General features: G+C 39.4%; 1 protein-coding gene across 12 annotated transcripts in view; it reads left to right on the forward strand.

The window, feature by feature from the left end:
* Nucleotides 1–22,470, forward strand: part of ksr1a (kinase suppressor of ras 1a) — a 222,657-nt gene that overhangs the window by 148,092 nt on the left and 52,095 nt on the right. For all 12 annotated transcript variants that reach the window (XR_006315781.1, XR_006315782.1, XM_043718262.1 and 9 more), the window contains 2 exons: nucleotides 16,990–17,137; nucleotides 21,195–21,654. Coding sequence is in view for 10 of the 12 variants with exons in the window: in XM_043718262.1 (XP_043574197.1) it covers nucleotides 16,990–17,137; nucleotides 21,195–21,654 (608 nt within the window). In the remaining 2 variants the exon portion in view is untranslated. The remainder of the gene's footprint in view (nucleotides 1–16,989; nucleotides 17,138–21,194; nucleotides 21,655–22,470) is intronic.

Below are 22,470 nucleotides of genomic sequence, written 5' to 3' on the forward strand. Positions count from 1 at the left end.
GTAAAGTTGATAATCTGGTCATTTATCATGTTGCATTTTGTGGGGTCTTGAAGCAGCACTTTTTCTTACATTAGAATAGGAATTACACTTCAGAAGGACTTCAGTGATTTTTATTTTAAAGAATGAGGCTCTGAATGGCGCTGTAGTTACAACTACAAGCAACATACTGTGATGCTGGAAATCTGAAATAAGAATAGTACTGGAGAAGCTCTACAGGTCTGGAAACATCTGCGGACAGTTAATGTTTTGAATTCAGTATGACTCCAAGGGGAGAGTCTTTTTGAACTCACTGTTAGTGCTATGTAAATAGAGTCATAGTGATGTACAGCATGGAAACAGACCCTTTGGTCCAGTCATCTTTGCCGACCAGATACCCTAACCTAATCAAGTCCATTTGCCAGCACTTGGCCCATATCCTTCTAAACCTTTTCTATTCATATACCCATCCAGATGCCTATAAAATGCTGGAATTGTATTAGCCTTCACCACTTCTCTGGCAGCTTATTCCATACACACCACCCTCTGCATGAAAACGTTGCCCCTTAGGTCCCTTTTATAACTTTCCCCTCTCACCCTAAACATATGCCCTCTAGTTCTGGACTCCCCCACCCCAGGGAAAATACTTTGTCTGTTTTATCTTGTACACGTCCCTCATGATTTTATAAACCTCTTTAAGGTAACCCCACAGCCTCCAATGCTCCAGGGAAAACAGCCCCAACCTATTCCGCCTCTCCCTATAGCTCAAATCCTCCAACCCTGGCAATATCCTTGTAAATCTTTTCTAAACCCTTTCAAGTTTCACAACATCCTTCCGATAGGAAGGAGACCAAAATTGCATGCAATATTCTAAAAGTGGCCGAACCAACATCCTGTACAGCCGCAACACGACCTCCCAACTTCTGTACTCACCAATAAAGGGAAGCATACCAAGCGCTGCCTTCACTATCCTATCTACCTGCTATTCCACTTTCAAGGAGGTATGAACCTGTGCTCCAAGGTCTCTTTGTTCAGCAACATTCCCTAGGACCTTACCATTAAGTGTTTAAGTTAGAATTGAATCAATTTGTTTTTCCCGAATCAAGAAAATGACCTTTGCCAGAAGACTAAAAGCTAGCACAATTAGAAATTTGTATTGACAGCTTGCACATTTACCCTGTCATTCAAATACCAGATTACTGATACCTTAATTCTATACCTCACCAGTGAATATGTTTTGGATGTAGTCACACAAGTAGATAACAATTAAATTCTATTTAATTAGCTGCTTGGGAATCCGACATGAGTTTCTAGCCTTTGTATTCCTGATTAAAGGAGGGGAGAGATATGATTCTAGTGAGGAATATTATAGCATAAATATGGACAGTTTGATTTTATTAAGTCTTGTGTAGGTGTTTATCTTCACTTGTACTCTAATCAAACTTCACCTGTCTGCCCATATTACGCTCTCAGAAGTAATCTTATAATTCTGCTTTAAAATAACCCATGTCTAGATGTTTTTAAATCCAACTACTGAAATTAAAATGCAATTAAGGAATAAATCTGGAAATAAAGGCTAGCCCCATGGTGGCAATGAAACTATTGTTGATTATTGTAAAAATCCATCTGGTTCATTTAAAGTCAAAAATCTGCCATTCTTAGCTGGCCTGCCTTTACTGTGGATCTGGAGTCTTATAAACGTGTTTGACTTTAAATGTCCCCTGAAATTGTCTAGTAAGCCATACACATGTACCAAATAATTACAGAAAAGCTAGAATGTGGTGGTTTAAGAAGGTGATTCACCACAAACACCACTTCAAGGACGTTTAGGAATGGGCATCAAATATTGTCTTAGCCAGTGATGCCCACATCCCATAAAAAACTTTTTAAAATAATCCATTATGTTTTCTTTGTGCCTTCTTGTATTAAGATCTTGCTTTAAACTGTATCGACTAAGTTTTCTTCCTGTCCTTTTGTATTCATTCCAAAAGGTTGATGAAATCTTATTTTCCTGTTTGGAAATCTGTGTACCACATGTTCATCCAAGTATTTGGAGATTTTCTGCTGTAATCAGTTATGTGTTTAGCATGAAAGAATCCCAAACACCAAAGTTGGTGTGTCTTCCACAGCTGGTGAGTGTGGTAACCCTATATTTGATATCCCAAATATTTATACCAAGACATCCTGAGAGCCAATATTGATGTCTGAGTGGACCCTGCTAAATGTGGAGGGAGGAACAATCCTAGCTGGATTGAAATGGAGAAATCTCTGAAAGCAGGCAGTTTCTGCATTTGAGAAGAGTTTGATGTTTGCAGGACAGTTGAGCATGTCTTCACCCACCCTTTCTCTTTATTTCCTCCCATCCTCCTTCAAAATTCTGTCACATCTCACATCAGTATCTGTCTTTTATCTGTGTTAAGTTTGAGAATTTATTAGTGTCATCTCTTTTTTCAAATAATCTTTATTAACTCTTCTTTGGATAGGTCTGATAATTTATGGGTTAAAAAAAGATTGGACAAAGTGCTTCTGACATAGCTCATTCTCCATACAAATTGTATGAGTCATTTAGATGTATAGCATGGAAACAGACCCTTCCATCCAACTTGTCCATGCCAACCAGATATCCTAAAGTAATCTAGTCCCATTTGCCAGCACTTGGCCCATATCCGTCTAAACCCTCCCTATTCATATATCCATCCAGATGCCTTTTAAATGTAGTAATTGTATCAGCCTCCACCATTTCCTCTGGCAGCTGATTCCTGATGAAAGGCTTTTGCCCGAAACATCAATTTTCATGCTTCTTGGATGCTGCCTGACCTGCTGTACTTTTCCAGCATCATTCTAAACATCATTGACTTTGGTTCCACCCATCCAGAGTAAGCTATCTGAGACCAGCCTGCTTAAACACAAAGCTTGAATATACATAAAGAATGGTCACTTCAGCAAGGTGTGGGATGTTGTTAAAGTGTGGCTCAGCATGAATCAGACTCTTGTGAAATAGAGTGAGGAAAATTACTGTAACTATTTCCTATTTGAGAGGAATTCTTGCTTTATATAGTGACTTATCACATTTTAAAGCTCCAAGCTATCTTCGAAGACTGAAAGTGCGTTTTGAAGTATATTTATTGGAGTCATACTTAACAGCTAAGTTGCACCCAGGAGCCATTTATCATTACCATGATGGTGGAACATTTGAAGCACTTCAGTGTTACCCTCAAGGCCACACTGGTGAAGTGCAGCATTCCCACAGACACCTGGGAATCTCTGGCCCAAGACCATCTAAAGTGGAAGAGGATCATCTGGAAAGATATTGTGCACCTCGAGATTTGCCGTCAGGAAAAAGCGGAAGCCAGGCCAAAACAGTTTAAGGAGTGAGCTGCCGCACAATGCCCCACCCACCCCTTCCTGCAACCACCTTCTGCCCCAAGTGTAAAAGAGCCTGCATAAGTAGCATTCGTCTGTACAGCCACCTACAGACTCACCGTGAGAATGGGAGAGAATCATCCTCGTCTATGAGGGACCACCAATTCATGAATGAACCCAAGAGTGAAAATTAAAAGCAAAAATGGTGAATAGCCAGTTTAAAAATGTATCTATGGTGTTAGTTGAGTGAGGGAAAAAAAGCTAGAATTTTAGTTACCACTCAACAGAATAGTATTAAGCTCTTTTCTATCATTCTTTCCTTTGGTTAAGCATTTCAATCAAAACTATACGCTACAGTCCAGCTCACCCACTTGGTTATATTCCCTGGGGTATTTGTGTAAATCTGCAATGCAGTACCAAGGTCGCCTGAGTAAATATTTGTACTAATGCTATTTCAATCATTTACCAAAATGAGTTGGTGCTGTGAAGAATAACTTGACTAGTTTGTAGTCCATGTGTACTATTTCCTTACAAATATGCAATTATGTCTAAGTCGCCAACGGCAATAGTTGCAATCCTTTTGAGATGGAGAAATAGTTACTTTGGCAAGGGAAAATTTATATATAAAATGATTGATCTTGGAACCATGACAGTGTTAGTTGGGCAAATGGAAAGCTTTTTGAGAATGTCCAGCAAAAATGTCACAGACTGGTTCCTGAAATTTTGGATGAGTTATTTCTTAAGTTTAAGTGTGCAGTATAAATGTAGAGTGGGGCATAATTATCATGCATATCCTGTTGCTGAGAGGGTTTATTTTAAGTTAGAAGTGGGCATCACTCTTAATTTATAAACATGTGCTGACTCTTCCAATATGAAGAGCCAGTCTATTTTTACACCATGACTTTTCTTGATTGAAATTGGAAAAACGGTGGTTTTCAAGTCACTGCAGTGGCTTGTCTTTCAATGACCTGCCCATTTTGTTTCATTTATCATGTGTCACTGACCTTGGAGTCTTTGAAATTAAATGCAGTTGTAGCAGTCAGCCTTTCTTTTTAAGTGTGTAGCTAAGATCGTAGATTATGGTTGATGTTCCAACATCCTGGAATATAGATGAAAAGGATATTATTGATGACAAAACTTTGAGACTCTTCCTCATTGTATGTTGATATTTAGGCCATTCTACCCATTGAGCATGCTCTGCCATTCTATATGTTCAAGGCTGATTGAACACTTCAGTACCTTTTATTCAGCCTATCCCATTACTTTTATGTCACTGGTAATCAAAAATCTCTCCATCTCTACCTTAAACATAATCAAGGGTTGAGCCTGTACAGTACTGAGTGGTAGAGAATTCCAAAGGTGTACAGCCCTCTGGGAGTAAAATAATTTATCTTCATTTCAGAGCTAAAGTGTCATCTCCCCTTATTTTAAACTGGTATCCTCCACTTTTGGAACATCTGCAACTACCTTGTCGTCCTTTTTTAAGTATTTGATACGTTTCAGTTAGATCACCTCTCATTCTTCAAAACTCAAGAATACAGGCCTAGTTTGCCCATTCTGTCTCTTCATAGGACTCTTGCCATCCCAGGAACAAGTCTGGTGAGCATTTATACATGGGTATACATGTTGTTACTGAAGGGTGGGACTCACAGATTGGATATTCAACTGAAAGTGTTTATCTTGAAATTTATAAAGGATGCTCCTAATGCCTTGGCATGTTTCATAATGCCAAAGCCTATTATGTAAATGTGAGTTGATGTTTGGAGGTTCAGTGACATGAAATTGTTTGTTTCTGTGCAATTTGATCAACATGTATTTTAGTGCAGTCATGCTTTAGCTTTCTTAGAGAAGAATATTTTGGCACCTAGAATATCTGATTAGATTTTGTAATATAGACTTCCTAGAACAGGACAAAAAAATTCCATTTCCTTCTTCTTGAGTTCTTTGTGATTGGACTCACTCTCTGCCGCTTCTCCTTGACCTTTTGCCTTAGTTACACTCTTTCTTGAAGTGTGGCTAGATAACTAATGTCAGTCCTTGAAATCATCATTTGGCTCTTAGGTTTTTTCTGGAATATTTTGGAGTGAGTAATGCACCCATATGGGAAACACACCATCTCTATATTCAACAGTCCACCCCTGACCACCCCCACCTTCCCAACTACTGCAGTTTAAATTTTAGAAATTGTGTTTTTGTAGCTTGGTTCCAAGTAGGATGATACGCCTCCCCTTTCCAGTTTCTATATTTAATATTTAGGTTTGATTTCTGGTGTGCACAACTGAAAGGAATGAACAATTTTATTCTTTCCACCACTCTTGTGCTACGTGGCAAATGGTACTGTTGATTACTAAGAATGTGTCACCCAAAAGCCAAAGCAACTTGTATTGTGCAGTTAAAATTAACAGTGACCAAAGACATTTCATTGGAGTGTTTATAAAGAAAACTGGGAAATTGAATCTCAAATGGAGATACTGTAAAAGATCAAATGAATGAAAACTTCTTTTGAAGAGGTAGGTTTTAATTGGTCTTTTAAAGTGGCAAAGTGAGGTGGAGTGCTGAAGGTAGGGTCTTCAAGTATCCACAGCATAGGCAACTGTAGGTCTGGCCACCAATGGTAAGGTGATTGAAATTTAGTTTACTCAGTCGAAGGATTTTGGATTGGGGGGGTGGGGGCAAGACCATGGAGAGATTTGAAAATCAAGAATGCTGCATTTGAGGTTGTGATTAACTGGAAACTACTGTAGGTCGAGGAACACAAGAATGATGTGGGAGGGGATCTCTTATGTTCAGATGTTACATCTTATGGAATAAAGGGAGAACTCTCCATTTGGATACAGAACTGGCTCAAAGGTAGAAGACAGAGGGTGGTGGTGGAGGGTTGTTTTTCAGACTGGAGGCCTGTAACCAGTGGAGTGCCACAAGGATCGGTGCTGTGTCCACTACTTTTTTCATTTATATAAATTATTTGGATGTGAGCATAAGGTATAGTTAGTAAGTTTGCTGATGACACCAAAATTGCAGGTGTAGTGGACAGCAACGAAGGTTACCTCCGATTACAAAGGGATTTTGATTAGGTGGGCCAATGGGCTGAGAAGTGACAGATGGAGTTTAATTCAGATAAATGCGAGGTGCTGCATTTTGGGAAAGCAAATCTTAGCAGGACATATGCACTTAATGGTAAGGTCCTAGTGAGTGTTGCTGAACAAAGAGACCTTGGAGTGCAGGTTCATAGCTCCTTGAAAGTGGAGTCACAGGTAGATAGGATAGTGAAGAAGGTATTTGGTAGGTTTTTCCTTTATTGGTCAGAGTATTGAGTACAGCAGTTGGGAGGTCATGTTGTGGCTGTGCAGGACATTGGCTAGGCCACTGTTGGAATACTACATGCAATTCTGGTCTCCTTCCTATCGGGAAGATGTTGTGAAACTGGAAAGGGTTAGGAAAAGATTTACAAGGATGTTGCCAGGGTTGGAGAATTTGAGCTATTGGGAGAGATTGAATTGGCTAGGGCTGTTTTCCCTGGAGCGTCAGCGGCCGAGGGGTGACCTTATAGAGGTTTATAAAGTCATGAGGGAAATGGATAGGATAAATAGACAAAGTCTTTTCCCTGGGGTGAGTGAGTCCAGAACTCGAGGGCATAGGCATAGGTGAGAGGGGAAAGATATAAAAGAGATCTAAGAGGCAACCTTTTCATGCAGAGAGTGGTACATGTATGGAATGAGCTGCCAGAGGAAGTGGTGGAGGCTAGTACAATGCAATATTTAAAAGGCATCTGGATGGGTATATGAATAGGAAGGGTTTGGAGGGATATTGGCCGGGTGCTGACAGGGGGGACTGGATATCTGGTCAGCATGGACGGGTTGGACCGAAGGGTCTGTTTCCATGCTGTACATCTCTATGAATCTATGTACGCTGCAGTTTTGGATGATTGCGAGGTAGAATGTGGGACATCAGCTCAGGAGTGCATAGGAATGGTGGCAGTGTTTTTGAAATCTGTATTTGAGGTAGCAATGCTTTAGTGGGTCTCTGACATGTTGGTCTTCCCCTGTTGGGGATTTTACCATCTACTGGAATATTTGACTTTGGGACATCAAGGAATAGGCAGAGTGCATTTTCAGAATTAAACCGATGAATGAAAGTCTCCTCTTGTTAATGTTTTTCCGTGTTGGCTTGAGATGAAAGCCAAAATTGCTACCATGCAGAAAACAGTAGGTGGGAGTCTACCCATATACTGGTTTAAAGCATTACTTTAAAGCCTCCTATGGAGAAATGTTGTGAACAATGTAACCATGGATCCGCTGTGTGGCTTGAAAGTGAGTCCTTGTGAACCTTTTATAGTCAGAAGCTGAAAAAGCAGCAGAACATTGTTAGCTTCATTCAGCTGTGCCTCAAAAAAGACTGTGTGGACCTGAAGATTGGAAAAGCACAGGAGTGTTTCTGGCTCAGTGAAGCTGGTAGATGGTGCAAAGAAATGTCAGTGAGTGGTAGTGTTAGGCTCACAGCAACTAGAGAGCTGGCGTCATGCTGATATTTGGGTGTTGGGAAATTAATGCAGTAGGACACCATCTTGGGAGAAGATGTTGAGCAGCTGGGAGGCAAGCAGCCATTATTGCTGTGCTCTAAATTGGACCAATTGTTGTGGGAGATCAGAATTTAGATCCTTAAAAGAGGAACTGCAACTTCAAGACCACCTTTTGTAAAACGGAGTTGATGGATTCACAGTGACCACTGATATCTGGGTGGTGGTTGAAACATTTGAGAGACCTGCCTTTGTTGCTTCTGTCATTTAATGCAGTGTTTGTGGCATGTTTGACCACTTGTTAATTCATGTTTACTTCACATTAATTTCTGATATTAAGAGTATAAAATAGATTGTCTTGACTATTTACATTGTTCTTGTGTAGCAATAATTCTTCTGTTTGTTTTAAAACTGCAGAAACATGAGGCTTTTTAAAGAAAAACATTTTCCCTTGTTCAGTCGTCTTGATCTCTGTTTCTCATTCGGTCAACCAACAAATGCATTGTCAAGCATGATATGATGGACTGTATTTGGGAGTGACTGCTCTGTATGATTTTTCTCTGTCCTGTAAGTCAGGTGAGACTGATGTTACTTGCTGCCATCTGAGTTGCTGCCTGAGAGTAAACCCAACAGATCTGGAACCTGCTGGTTTGAGTGACTTCATTGTGCATTGAGGAATATTTTTAATTCAATGGGACATCTGCCACTTTATCCTGGACCAGCTATCGCTACTTTTTGGATGCATGCTGGCAGCTATTGTGCCAAATCGTTTACTGAAAACTAAATAGCACAATGATTATACGACTGTATGTGAAAAATTGTTGCTTGTTACCTGTAATCTGGTGCTTGAGGCAAGAGATATAATAATGATCATGCAAAAAAATTCAGCTACAGCACATTCAATTACAGAATATGCAGTGCTAGAGTAACGTACCTTGGGCCTAGTCTCAGTGGAGCAAGTGTTCTTTCATTAGATGACACTACTTCACAAATAAAACATTTTTCTGGTATATGAATGTCGTTGGCAATTAAACTATTTTTCAACATGTTTGCGCTGTAACTTTCATGTCAGTTTGTTCTCCATTTCCCAATGGTTGATGCACAATATACTTGTAGCCGGTAGGGACTTCAGTACAAATAGTTAGTCTTCTCAAAACAGATAGACACTCTTGAAATGTTGAAGCTTAGAACCTGTATTTCTGATGATGATGGAAGTCAGCTTACATTTTCAATATCTATTTGAGTTTGTCAGGAGATGTGCAAAAGTGAAGAATCAAGGATGGTTGATTTTTTTTCCCCCCTTTCATCTTGCAGTGATGTAATGCATCTGATGCCGTGCTTCTGTGCACAAAGTGGCTTGGATCGGGGATTAAGCAGAATTTACATCTGACTCTATTGTGTGAAACAAATTCAGGCAATTTCTGATAGTTCCCTTTGGGTCTGGTTATACACAACTGTTAAATTGCTGTTTTTTAATCATTTTAAGGTCACCTTTTTTTTAATGGAGCTGCAGCTTGCCGTTTCATGTTTTAATTTTATTATTATTGAAGAGAACTTTCCAGGCAGTTCCGTAGGTTGCTGCTCCTTTCTGTTTTCACTGTCACAGCAGTTAAGTCGAGGACTTGCCTGACCCATTACCACTTCCTGTTTTCTTTTCAATGCTTCAAGCAGATGGTGTTTTCACACTGTAGAAATTGCAGTTTGGAAGAAAAAGATCCGTTACTGACAGTGAGGAGTGCATCAGACAGGGAACAGCTAGAATCTTTTGTGAAATTTGCATCAAACACTGGCTTTATGTCTAAGTAATCATATTAAAGCCAAGCTTGAAAGGGTCGTGTCGAGTGATTTATTTTTAAGCTGCTACATATGTTTAGCACGGTTTGTGCAAGCTTAGAAAGCCTCATAGTTTCTACCAATTTACTTTCATTTGTCGTGTGTCATGGGGACATGGCAATAGGTCTGAGTCTGTCTGAGCCCCTTAAACCAAGCTTGTCATTCGCTTGAAATTTTAATCTCTTGATTATTTGCTTTTGTGTAGATTGCGCGCACACTCTAATCTTAGATCTCAATCACTTAAATTAATAATATTGTTAGCATTAACATTTAACAGAGCTACTTGCTTCAAGTGTAGCATTTAGCATTTGTATGAAGAGGAAGCTTCCCATTTATTAGCATTCTATTTTCTCCTTGAAAGCTGAGCCTGAAGTGTAGCCTCACTAACAATTTATTTTTCAGCATGTTTATTTTCTATTTTCTACATTTCAATGTTTAAGTTTAAGTATGGCAGGAAAATTAAGTGTCTTGTACCCCCCCCTCCTCAGAAAGAAGCCATCTCCATTTGTGATCTGAATGCCTTGACTATTTGACAACGTTTAAATATTGCAACATTTCTTCTTGTGCTGGGTCAATTCTAAATTTGTCATTAAGGTGTTTGGATATAAGACAATCATCATAATTACACTACATTACTAGGCAAGTGGTAAAGATGTTTGCACTCATTATTCAACGTTTTCATCTTGTTCTTTTCCCCCAAATGATTACTTGAGCCAATAAAATATTTAACAATAATCCAAGCAAAAGTTTATTTAAATATTAACTTTTGAGTGCATCCTCAATGGATTTAGGAGGCTCTTACTTTGTTCACAGTGCAAAACATAGTTCAAGTTGTTCCTTGTTTAAATTGAAATGCTTAAAATTTCCCAAAATTATACATTGAGGAACTAAACCCAATGGCTTGTAGGATTTTGTTGAAAGAAGATAGCTTCTCTAGCTACATTTCTAGAACTAGCTGACTGTTAAACAACTACACAGGATATTGTCTATTGACTACTTTGCATAGATCTTGTAGACAACGCAACTGTTGCTTTGTAAAGGAGTGAGAATTTTTAAAATGGACTTAAAAGCTTTCAGCACAACCCCTGATGACTAGATGCTAATGTATGCTTGTAAAGCTAATAACACTAATAATTTCCAAATTTGAAATAATGCATTGTTATCATTCAGACTTGATGTGCACCCTGCATGGGTTTTGATGTTGGAACAAGTTACTGTAGGATACAGGGACATGGTACACGAATGTGAACTTTGCAAATTTGTTTAAATGAATTGATGTGAAACTTTCTTGGCTGTTATCTGTGGATGGAATTTTTTTGGCTTTTTTTGGATGCTTTTCTTTTGTGCATGTTTACTGTATATCAGTTGGAAATCAGTCTGGGTGTTGCATTATTGTAGTACTAATTATATTAACTGTTACTAGTACAGTGCAGCTATTTGTATTTGTATTTTAGATTGAAGTAACCAAGCTATTTTACTTGATCAGTTTCAATATTTCAATATTACAAATTATTAAATAAATACAGAACTTGTAATGTGAGTATGCATATGCTTCCATATGTGGAACAGAGAGGCAGTAAAAGTGAAAAGATATGTCTTATATGGGCACCATGGTCTTTCATAGGATGTACAGCACAACAGATAATTTAGCCCTAACTATCCAGGTTGGGGTTTATGCTCCAGCTAAGCCCTTTCCATCTTTTCTCATTTAAATCAGCCAATGTAACCCTCGATTCCCTCCTTCCTTATATGCTTCCCTAATTTCTGCTTAGATACACCTAAGCTGTTTGTTTCTACCACTTTCTGTGGTCATGAGTTTTGTATTAACACCATTCTTCTTCTTCATAAAGAAATTTCTTGAGGCAAGCTGGAGAAAGTTCATGTGTCAGCCGAGAGCGATGTAAATCTTGAAGAACTGACTTAAAATTTGGTTTTCAGGCCTTATTTGAAGGCATGATTTTATGCTGTGTCTTACTGTGTTTTTAAATAATCATTGCATTGATTAACTGTAACTACTTTTATTATAAAGCAAAATTGTATTCTCCCTTTTTAACAATATTCTTTTCATGTACTAATTTTGAGGAGCCTCTTGTTTCATTTAAGAATACAATTTTTTACATTAGGTACCTTCTCCTCTCTGGAGCTTTCTGTAGGTAACCTCCAGGATGTTTTTTATCCCATCGGTATTTCTCAGATCTGGTTAATTTTATCCACATTATATCCATGTAATGGTAATGATTTAGCTGGCTTCCACCATATGTCCTCCAGGTTTTGTGAGTTTTAAAGACCAGTGACAGCTGTGAAATGCAACATTAACTTGAGTAACTTGACACTTGAGTTCAAGATTTCAAGGCTTGAGTTTGTGGTGTTCAATGGACAGGAAAGCATGGCCGTATGTGTAAAAGTACTAAATATCTGACAAAGCAGCTCAGAGTTGTTACTAATTATTGCCCTTTTAGAGTGATGCAAGTGCTTGTGGTTGCATAAGATGAACCTTTTGTATCAACTATTTTGTGTAGTTTGTCTCTTGAATTCAAAGTGCCACCAGCCTGAATTCACATGCAACTTGTGTGGTTCTGATTTGCATTGAAGTAAAAGTATAGATGTGGAATATTATTTGGTAGTTTCTTCATTTGGGTACTATTCTGTTGTTTATGGCTTTCCCAGGGCCATTACACTTGGTGTGTTTTAACATTTACTGTTCTTTTCAACATCCTGGAAGGCTATGGCCAATAACTGAGTAAGGTACTCTACATGATCATGATCCTGGAATAGACTGGTATTTTTATTGTTGTCATATCAGACAATGTCGCCAAATTATGTCATGATCTGGAAGGGAACAGTAATTTTTGTATTTAAACTAGAGAAAAGGTGACATTCAACGGAATTATTGAGAGAATAAAGCAGTGTCTAACATGGTGTGTATCGCTTTTTCACTCTTTTTTCCCCCCACTCACACTCTCTTTCTCTGTCTCTTTTCTTCCTCTCTTTCCTCCTTTCTCCCCTCCCCCCAGTCTTGTACAAGAAAAGGCATGGTTGGAGGATAAATTTATCTTCATGATGGATTCATTGGGCAAGAAATCATTATTGTTAAAAACCAAAAGAACTGCCAATGCTGTTAATCAGAAATAAAGACAGAAGTTAGTGGACAGCAGGTCTACGAGTATCTGTGGAGAGAAATCACCGTTAACGTTTCGGATCACATGCTGTACATCTCTATGACTCTTCCTTAGAACTGCTGAGCTTTTCCAGCAATTTATTTTTTTAATCATTATTGTTAAGGTTGACAAGGACATCTACTCCATCCCTTTTCATGAATGAAAGATTTAAAATTCCTATTCTTTTTCTTTTGTTCCCCCCTTGCATTACAGGGGATTGTCTTTGCCTCTGTCTGTCTCTAGTGAAATTTACTTCTGATCAAAATGTCAGTTTTTTTTCCTCCATCTCTACCTCCTCCATTTTTAATATAAAACTCCTTCTAAATTTGCATCCCTCAAATCCCTCTGTGGCCTCCTCTCACCCATTCCTATTGCTGTTCTGCTCCAGCCCCATTGCTCTCATGTTTGCATTCCTTCAATTCTGACCCCCTGTGTATTGTACCACCATTGTTTGTGCTTTCAGTTGCCTCGGTCCCAAGCTCTGGAATTTTCTCCCTCCACTTCTCAATCTCTCCATTGAAACATTGTGTGAAAGTTATCTCTGACCATGTTTATGGTCAGCTGGCCTGTTTATGTGACTCTCGTTTATAACTTTGTTTCCTAATGCTTCTAGGCACTATGTAACTGACTGCTGCAATGCGTACCCATATGCAGTCATCTTATTTTGTGTATCAGCCTGCTCAGCCACCCTTTCCTTGCTGTAACATTTGGAATATGAGTCTTTTGCTGTACATTGCCATTTTCAGATTGGGAGAATATAATGATTGGGGACTTAGAGTTGAGTTGCCAGATAGGTATTGAAAGAAAGTGTCATGCTGTGCAATGTTGACAGAGATTTGAGAAGACTAGCCCAAGTTTTTGCGGCAGGGGAAGATGTGATATTGGAATGAATTGGGCAGATCCTGATCCTTTTCTAAAGGAAGGCTGTTACTAAACTTGAGGGTGCAGGAAAGATTTACACGGTGGTTGCCAGGTTTGGAGGGTTTGAGCTATAGGGAGAGGCTGAATAGGCTGGGGTTGTTTTCACATGGCTGAGGGGTGAGCTTGTGGAGGTTTATAAAATCATGGGGAGCACGGATAGGGTGAAAAGCCAAGGTCTTTTTCGTAGGATGGGGAAGTCACAATTAGAGGGTGTATGTTTAATGTGAGAGAGGAAAGATATAAAAGGGACCTGGTGGGTATTAGCTCATGCAGAGGATGGTGCATGTATGGAATGAGCTGCCAAAAGAAGTGGTGGATGCGGGTACAATTACAACATTTAAAAGGCATCTGGATGAGTACGTAAAGAGCAAGGGTTTAGAAGGATATGGGCCAAATGCTGGCAAATGGGACTAAGTCAGATTAAGATGTCTGGCCAGCATGAATGAGTTGGACTGTCTGTGTTCTAAGTCTGAGGTCAGTTGAGTGGATGCAAAGTTAAATGGAGTATTTTTGGTGTTCTGGCAGATTGGAGTTTTGGAAGCCTTTTTACTTTGAATTGATTTTGGAGTTGCTGATCTTGTCAGTGCTGTATTTGTGGCCTAACTTTAGTTGCCTAAGATAATTTGTGATGAGCTTTCTTGAGCTGTGGTAGTTTTGTGCCAAATCACTCCATTACCTAACTGAATTAGTTAGCAGAATGCTGCAACTTGGGATTTATGGGGAGACTGGACTGGCTGAAGACTTCCTTGTGTGGTCTGGGATGGTACTGAGCATGTTGCTCTGCTGCTGGGCTACATACAGTCAAATGAAACAAAGAATAATGGAATACGAACTAAAATAGAAATTGGTGGAGAAACACAGCAGATCTGGCTGCATCTGTGGAGAAAGAAACCGAGTTAATGCTTCGTGTCCAGTTACCCAGCTTCAGTTCTGGAGAAGGTAACTGGACCCAAAACATTAATTCTGCTTTCTCCGATGCTGCAAGAACGCAGACTTTCTCCAGTTTTCTGCTTTTGTTTTAGTACGAAGAGTATTCAACATTTTGCTGAAAAACATTTAATTCCACTGATTTGCAGAGCAACTGTAGCTGGGAGCAGTCCTAATTCTGTAATCTCACTGTAGTGTGAACAATGACAAAAACTTTAACTAAACATTTAGTAATTTTCAGCAGTCAGGAGACCATATTGGAAATGTTATTCCCATGTAGATTTTGGGTTTTATTGCTGAAACTGAAAAGTACTTTGTTACCCATGGAATTGACTCTCTCATTGTAGAATAGAATGTTTTCAATTTCGTTATACTGTGAAGTACAAAGTGATCTGTGTATGTTGATGATCATGAACCAGACTGCAAAATTTAAGATCTACCTAGGCACCAGGGACCATTTTTAAAAACAAAAAAAAGGATGAAATATAAGGTCCAGGGAACTTTTAGCAAAATAAAACTACAAGATTATGCAGGTTTGAACAAACAACAACAAACTTTATAACACATCACTAGTGCACTGAAATAATTGACAGTATATCTACATTCTTCTGTTCTTACGTCCAGAATTAACATATAGTAAATATGAATAATGGACTCATTGAAATGTGCATATCCAATAGCAAATGTGATCAAAACAAATCCTAAATTTCTCAGCAATTCTCAGACATTAATATCAGATCACCAAATCTCAATACTTCACAATGCTTCACTTTCGCTGATCTGGCCTTAATACTCTCAAATCTGCTGCTCCATCATTAACTGCCACAGCTACTGCTATTAACCCATTCCTGGCTGTATGCTCTCCTGAACTCTCAACTCTGGAAACTGCAGTCCGCTACGCATTTACAACTCCAATCTTTCACTGGTAGTTAGCTTCACTAAGCCAGAACTACCCTGGGCTTTTCCTTGATCTCGCTTTGTTGTGTGAGGCCAATGTTACTTGTTGCTTTTCAATCTCCTGCTCTTAGCTGGACTGAAAATTAAAGGCTGATTTGGCTTCTTCTGAATCCCCACAGCTCCCAAGGGTTGTGTTCTTGTTCTCTCTTGCTGTCTTTTTCTCTACATTAGTCTCCTGCCCGAACCCCTTTTGAATTCATCTTCAGTGACCCTGGAACTGTCCTGAGTAACCTATTGAAAATCTTGCAACTAGCCCTGGTCCCACTGGCTGTCTTCTTATTTGTCAGCAGAATTTCACAACATTTAATTATTTTGGAACGCTTTGTAAAAGTACTTTTGGAACTGAGTGCTACCTATATTATGATCTCAAAGAATGCTGACATTCTGTAGCATGAAGAATGCTTTATTTAAAAACGCATTAATCACAGTATGCTTACATGAATCAAGGAATGGGCCTCATACACATCAAGGAAAATTTAAAGGAATAGTCCAACATCAGGAGACTCTGTTCATGATTAAGGTTGCTGTGTTTGGCTAGTCAATTTAAACAGCCAGAGATGTGGAGAACCATTGAATGGGTTTTTTCAAGTTCGTCTAGGAAAACCTGCAGAATTTATTTAAAATCTACGCATGGAAATTGAAGTGTTTGGTATGTGGAAATATTAGACTCCATTGTACTTGCAAGTAATCTTTGAGCTCTTTGTAAAGGTTTCTATAATTGTGACTGCATCATTGGCTGCAGTCTAACTCCCAAAGTCTTTGCACAAGCATGAGCCTTAAAAACAGTGAGCTGCAGAACGTCTGTTAGCTGGTGGATCATGTAGAGTGAGGTCATTGAACAGTTTTCTTTCTTTAAACTCCTGTCACTTTTAGATTGTGTACTTTTCTATGCTTATCTGACGTTTAGCAATACTACTACTGCTGGCAGTGAAATGATAGGTTTCATGTTGCAGTTTGACATGGAAATCTACTTCCTGCAATCCCCTCCTTTAAACATTTGGGACAAGCCATGTGCTTCACATCAATTCCTGCATTTTCTAGCCCTGGTACATTTCTCAACACGATAGAAAGTTTCAAAGCTCTTTTATTGCTTTATTGATCACAGTTTGATTTGGCTGGTTTAGCTATTTCCTATTGAGTAAAACTGATCTAAATAACTGAGAAAACGGTTGCTGTTTATAGGCCTGTGATTTAAGATGTAGATATTACAATGCTGTGTCACAGCTGAATTGTTTAACATGAGAAAGCATAAATATAGCTGATTTCAATTAAATGCTACTGTAATATAAATTGAAACATTGTGAATTCTGTTTTTAATGTTTGTACTTTTGTCTTCAGGAGGTCCCAGGTGATCTGACACTAGACATTTTGCTGAATATGTCCGATACGAAGGTTTGTGAAGTCATGAAGAGGTATGGAGCTAACCCTGAGGAATGCTGTCGGCTAAATGCTGCCCTCTCCTGTTTAAGAAGCATGAATGATTCAGGTAATTGTTACCATTCAGCTCTTGCAATGATGTAATTGGTGTAGTCTGAGAGTGTGCCACAATATCTTAAACTTTGAGAGGTTACTGAACAGCTTTTTGTTCAGGATGGGTTATGTAAAAAAAAAGTACATGTTGTGAGGTACTTTAAGATTCTAAACTAATTTTTTTTATAGTTCAGTATGCATCTTGTTTAAAGTTAGAGATTGTGTTTTATTGTTGTAGTGACTGCTGATACTGTTGGAATTTGTTTGGTAATTTTCTCTGGCGAATACTCATGTTGGTATTTTACATCAGGAAATTAAAGGCGCCATGAGTCACAACCATGACATTCACCATGACTCAGAGCATCTCCGCTCTGGTGCAAAACTTCAAAGAAGTCAGGAATATTGAACTTGGCATTTCTCATTTCATTGGTGGATAGGACATTGTTGGTATGTGCCAGGTTTCTGGAGGCAGCTGTCCACTTAAATAACCAGCTGTCACCATTGAAATTGGATGGTAGAGTCCCCGGTGTCTGGGACTGACTTGTTAAGTCGTGTCTAAGTGTGGCACTGGGAAAAAGCACAGCAGGTCAGGCAGCATCCGAAGAGCAGGAGAGTCAATGTTTCAGGCGTAAGCCCTTCATCAGAAATGTGTGGAGGGGGTGCTGAGAGATAGATAGGAGTGGGGCTGGGGGAAGGTATGTGGGATGGCGACAGATGGATACAAATAGTATTACTATTTCAAAATAGGGGCAGCACAGTGACTCAGTGGTTAGTGCTGCTGCCTCACAGTGCCAGAGATTCGGGTTCGATTCCCACCTCCGGTAACTGTCTGTGTGGAGTTTGCACATTCTTCCTGTGTCAGTGTGGGTTTCTTTCGGGTGCTCTGGTTTCCTCCCACAATCCAAAGATGTGCAGGTCAGGTGAATTGGCCATGCTAAATTGCCCATAGTGTTAGGTGCACTAGTCAGGGGTACATATAGGGTAGGGGAATGGGTCTGGGTGGGTTACTCTTTGGAGAGTCAGTGTGGACTTGTTGGGCCAAAATGGGCTTTTATGAATAGAGTATATTTTGTCATATAGAAATATAGGTAATAGAATGATTGATTTAAAAAAAAACCCACTGCGTATATGCACATTTCAGTGTTCAATGAATTGGTATGATAGGTGAGAAGGAAAGGGTGGGAGTACTTTGTCTTAATTTTTTATGTATATGATTTCAGTTATTAATGTAGGTGCCAGAGTATGGCGACTTAAACATTTTCACTTTTGTAAAAATACAAATGTCAGTAAGTTACTATTCTATTATATAAAGGGTCATGGGATTTGGGGCGAGGACATTAGGTTGCGTGAGTTGAAATAATTTGGAGTATGGGGGTGAAGACTTGGAGGAAAGGGGATTTCTTTTTAAAACATTCCCCCCTTGTGGAGAGGTAAAATAACCCTTTCAAACAAGTCAGGAGTCTGATGGTATGCTCTCTGCGCTAACAATATTTGAAGTGTAATGGCCCTCAGCTTGCTTGATTGTCACCACATTCACAAACATTCATTCACTCCCTCCACAACCACATAGTAGGAGTATTGTGTACCATGTATAGGATGCACTGCGGAAATTCACCAGAATTCCTTAGTTTATTCCAAACTTATAATCACTGCCATCTTAGAAGGAGAAGAGCAGTCAATACATTGGAACACAGCATCTACATGTTCCCCTCCAAGCTTCTCACCATCTGACTTGAAATTATATTACCATTTTAGTGTCACAGAGTCAAGATATCTTCTAGAAAGCGATGTTTCCCTACACCATTTGGGCTGCAATGGCTTATGAAGGCAGTCCATTATAACCTTCTCAAGGCAGCTAGAGATGGGCACTAACTGCTGGCCCAGATACAGAAGTCCAGAGTAATTGTTTTTTTAAGAGCAGCATGTTTAGCTAGCAGTTTTGCGATGGATCAATTGCTGCAATAACAAATTTGTCACAAGGTCCTGGTCCAGGTTGCTATTGGCTTGCTGCCACTGGCAAGTTCTGCTCTGTTATTGTTGGACTTGGCTGTGATTCCCAAAACTCTAGTGCTGACATTTCCTACTTGAGTTAATTGCATACTGATGGACTAGATGACAAGTTTCTGGAAGGCTTCAACAGCTGGGTGTTTGCTCCACTTTGGAAAATTGGCACAACAAGGGGAAGGATGGGAGATTCCACACATTTTGTGTAAAATATTTTGCAGAGTTGACTACTTCACAAATAGTAAAAATGTTTTGACAAACTAGCATTAGTTGAGTTATTCGATGCATCTTTTGAGCCCAACTCAGTTAATTAAGAATTGAACAACTAAAGTTGTGGTGCCCAAGTTGAGTACTGTATTGAGATTGAATTACCCAACATATTCCACCTTCGGAGATTTTTCCTTCAATGAGAAATCTGTCTGGTTTTTATCAGCTTGAGTAGATCTGAATTGTCTTCCATTTGATTTCATTGCTGATTTATGCAATTTCTGAATGTAATGTTCAGCAGCATTTGTAACAACTTGGACACTGAAGCTGCTCATGTTCATATGCAGCAAGCTCTGTATAATGTTCAGGATTGGGCTGATAAGTGACCAGAAACATGTGTGTCACGCAAATGCCAGGGAATAACCATCTCCAATAGGATATCTTCCTTTGATGTTCAATGGCAACACTATCACCAAAGTTTCAGTATTGATATCTTGGATACTGTTGACCAGGAATCGAACTGGTCCAACAACATAAGTAGGAGAAAGTGAGGACTGCAGATGCTGGAGATTAGAGTCAAGAGTGTGGCGCTGGAAAAGCGCAGCAGGTCAGGCAGCATCCAAGGAGTAGGAGAATCGATGTTTCGGGCATAAGCCCTTCATCAGCAATATAAGTATGGTGGTTACAAAGTGGTCAAAGGTTATGGACCCTTTGCATAGTAACTCACCTCATGACTTTCCAAGCCACTAATTACATGGCACAAGTCAGGACTGTGATGGAAACCGCTCTACTTGCCTGGATGGGTTCACTTCCAACAACACTTGGAGCTCAACATCATCCATGGGAAACAGCCTGCTTGATTAGCACCATATCTGCCCCCCTTCCATGTTAATTTCTTTCACCACTGAAGCACAGTGTCAGCTGTGTAGCATCTATAAGATGCATTTCAGACTTCTCTGAAAGCACCTTCTGAATATGTGTCTACCTGGAAGGGCAGAGCAGAAGATCTATGGGGACACTTTTATCGTTTGCAAGTTCCACACTATCCTGACTTGGAACTATATCACCATTCCTTCGATATTGTTGGGTCAAAATCCTGGAATTCCTTCCCTGAAAGCACTGTGGGTGTACCTACACACTCTGGACTGCAATGAATCAGAAATGTAGCCCACCACCACTTTTGCCAGAGCAGTTAAAGTTTGGAAATAGACAGTGAATTAGCAGGGTTGCCCACATCCCACGAATGATATTTTTTAAAAGCATTAGCAGCATTATCAGTAATAGTATTCAATTCAACTTATCTCCTTTTGTTATTTAAGATCGTACTTCTAAATATTGTTCCTTCTGTTTTGCATATCTGTAATTTTCGCTTTAGTAATTGACCTGTTGAGGTCCTACAAAGGGGTACAGAATATTGGAATGTTCAAAATATTGCAACTGGTTCATTATGTCTGTGCCAATTAATTTGCACCCATGTAATGATCTATACGCTGGCTTCCTTCCTATTTCCTTTCAACTGCCTTGCGTTTTGGCTGCTTTAATCCGACTGTTTTTGTTTCCATTGTTTGCTTCCGAATACTTTCCTAAAGCATGACAAATCTGTCAAACATCATTTACATTGTGGTGAAATTATTATTATAGTATTTTTAAATCTAAATGAAATGCAAGTGATGACTCTGTCATTTAAGTCTTTTATTAATTGTTAATCTGTTGTCATGTTACTTCATTGTTCATCATTGAGCCGTTATACTGTATGAAAATGTTTATCACCAGAAATTCAGTGAGTTTTTGAAGAATTTTAAAGGCAAATGTTGCTATGTTAATGAACTTTGATCTTTTATTTTGTATTTTTTTTGAAATAGGTGGTGAGCTACAAGATGACACTGTTCTTTGGACTTCATCCGAGACAAGACGAGAAAGCAGTACTGCATCTCCTTCAGAACTATTTTGTCCTATTGGTTCAAGACAGCCACACAGTCCTTCCCCTGTTCCCAGACTAATACCCTCTCCACCACGTTCAATATCTGTTTCTGTTATTCCAACTTCGGAATCTATATGCTTGCCAAATCGCTCCGACAACTTAGTAGACCCTTTTTCACCATCCCCTCGACCGGGTCGGCGAACATCAGGGCCCCAAACTATTACAATTACGCCACCAGCCACTCCTCCCTCTAAGAAGAAGCATCGTTTTAAGCCACCCCGAACTCCACCACCACCTTCTAGGAAACTTATTCAGCTTTTTCCTGGTTTCTCTGGACTCACCAGGAGTAAATCTCATGAATCACAACTGGGCAATAGAATAGATGAGGTACCAACAATTAAGTAAGTATGACTTATTCATATATCAATGTGATGAATGCACATCTGCAAACAGTTGTTATACCTTTTTAAGTAAAGCTGTTTTCAAATAATTATTTGGTGGTGCAGAATTTGACTCTTGCTGAAAGAAGATATTGAAACTTTTTGTTTGGCACTCATCTGAGCAATTCACAAGAATACCAATTCAATGGGAAAACCCCCACTGTTCATACTGGTTGAGAGTAGAGTGCTGATTGGTTTGCAAGTAGATTCTAACTGGTAGAGAGATTGTCATGGAGAATGCACCTATTAATGCTGATTGTCAGTTAACTTGCCAGGCTTTGCTTAAATTTTAAATTAGATATGCTGACTGATTCAGGGCATTATCTTGAAATGAATTAGTGAATGACTATCACCTATTTAGGGTGTAGGTTTGCTCGCTGAGCTGTATGTTTGATATCCAGACGTTTCATTACCTGGCTAGGTAACATCATCAGTGGCGACCTCCAAGTGAAGCGAAGTTGTTGTCTCCTGCTTTCTATTTATATGTTTGTCCTGGATGGGGTTCCTGGGGTTTGTGGTGATGTCATTTCCTGTTCATTTTCTAGGGGTTGATAGATGGTATCTAGATCTATGTGTTTGTTTATGGCGTTGTGGTTGGAGTGCCAGGCCTCTAGGAATTCTCTGGCATTCTCTTTGCTTAGCCTGTCCCAGGATAGATGTGTTGTCCCAGTCGAAATGGTGTTTTTTTTCATCCGTGTGTAGGGCTACGAGGGAGAGAGGGTCGTGTCTTTTTGTGGCGAGCTGGTGTTCATGTATCCTGGTGGCTAACTTTCTTCC

The sequence above is a fragment of the Chiloscyllium plagiosum genome, chromosome 28 (assembly GCF_004010195.1).
Source record: "Chiloscyllium plagiosum isolate BGI_BamShark_2017 chromosome 28, ASM401019v2, whole genome shotgun sequence".
Lineage (NCBI taxonomy): Eukaryota > Metazoa > Chordata > Chondrichthyes > Orectolobiformes > Hemiscylliidae > Chiloscyllium > Chiloscyllium plagiosum.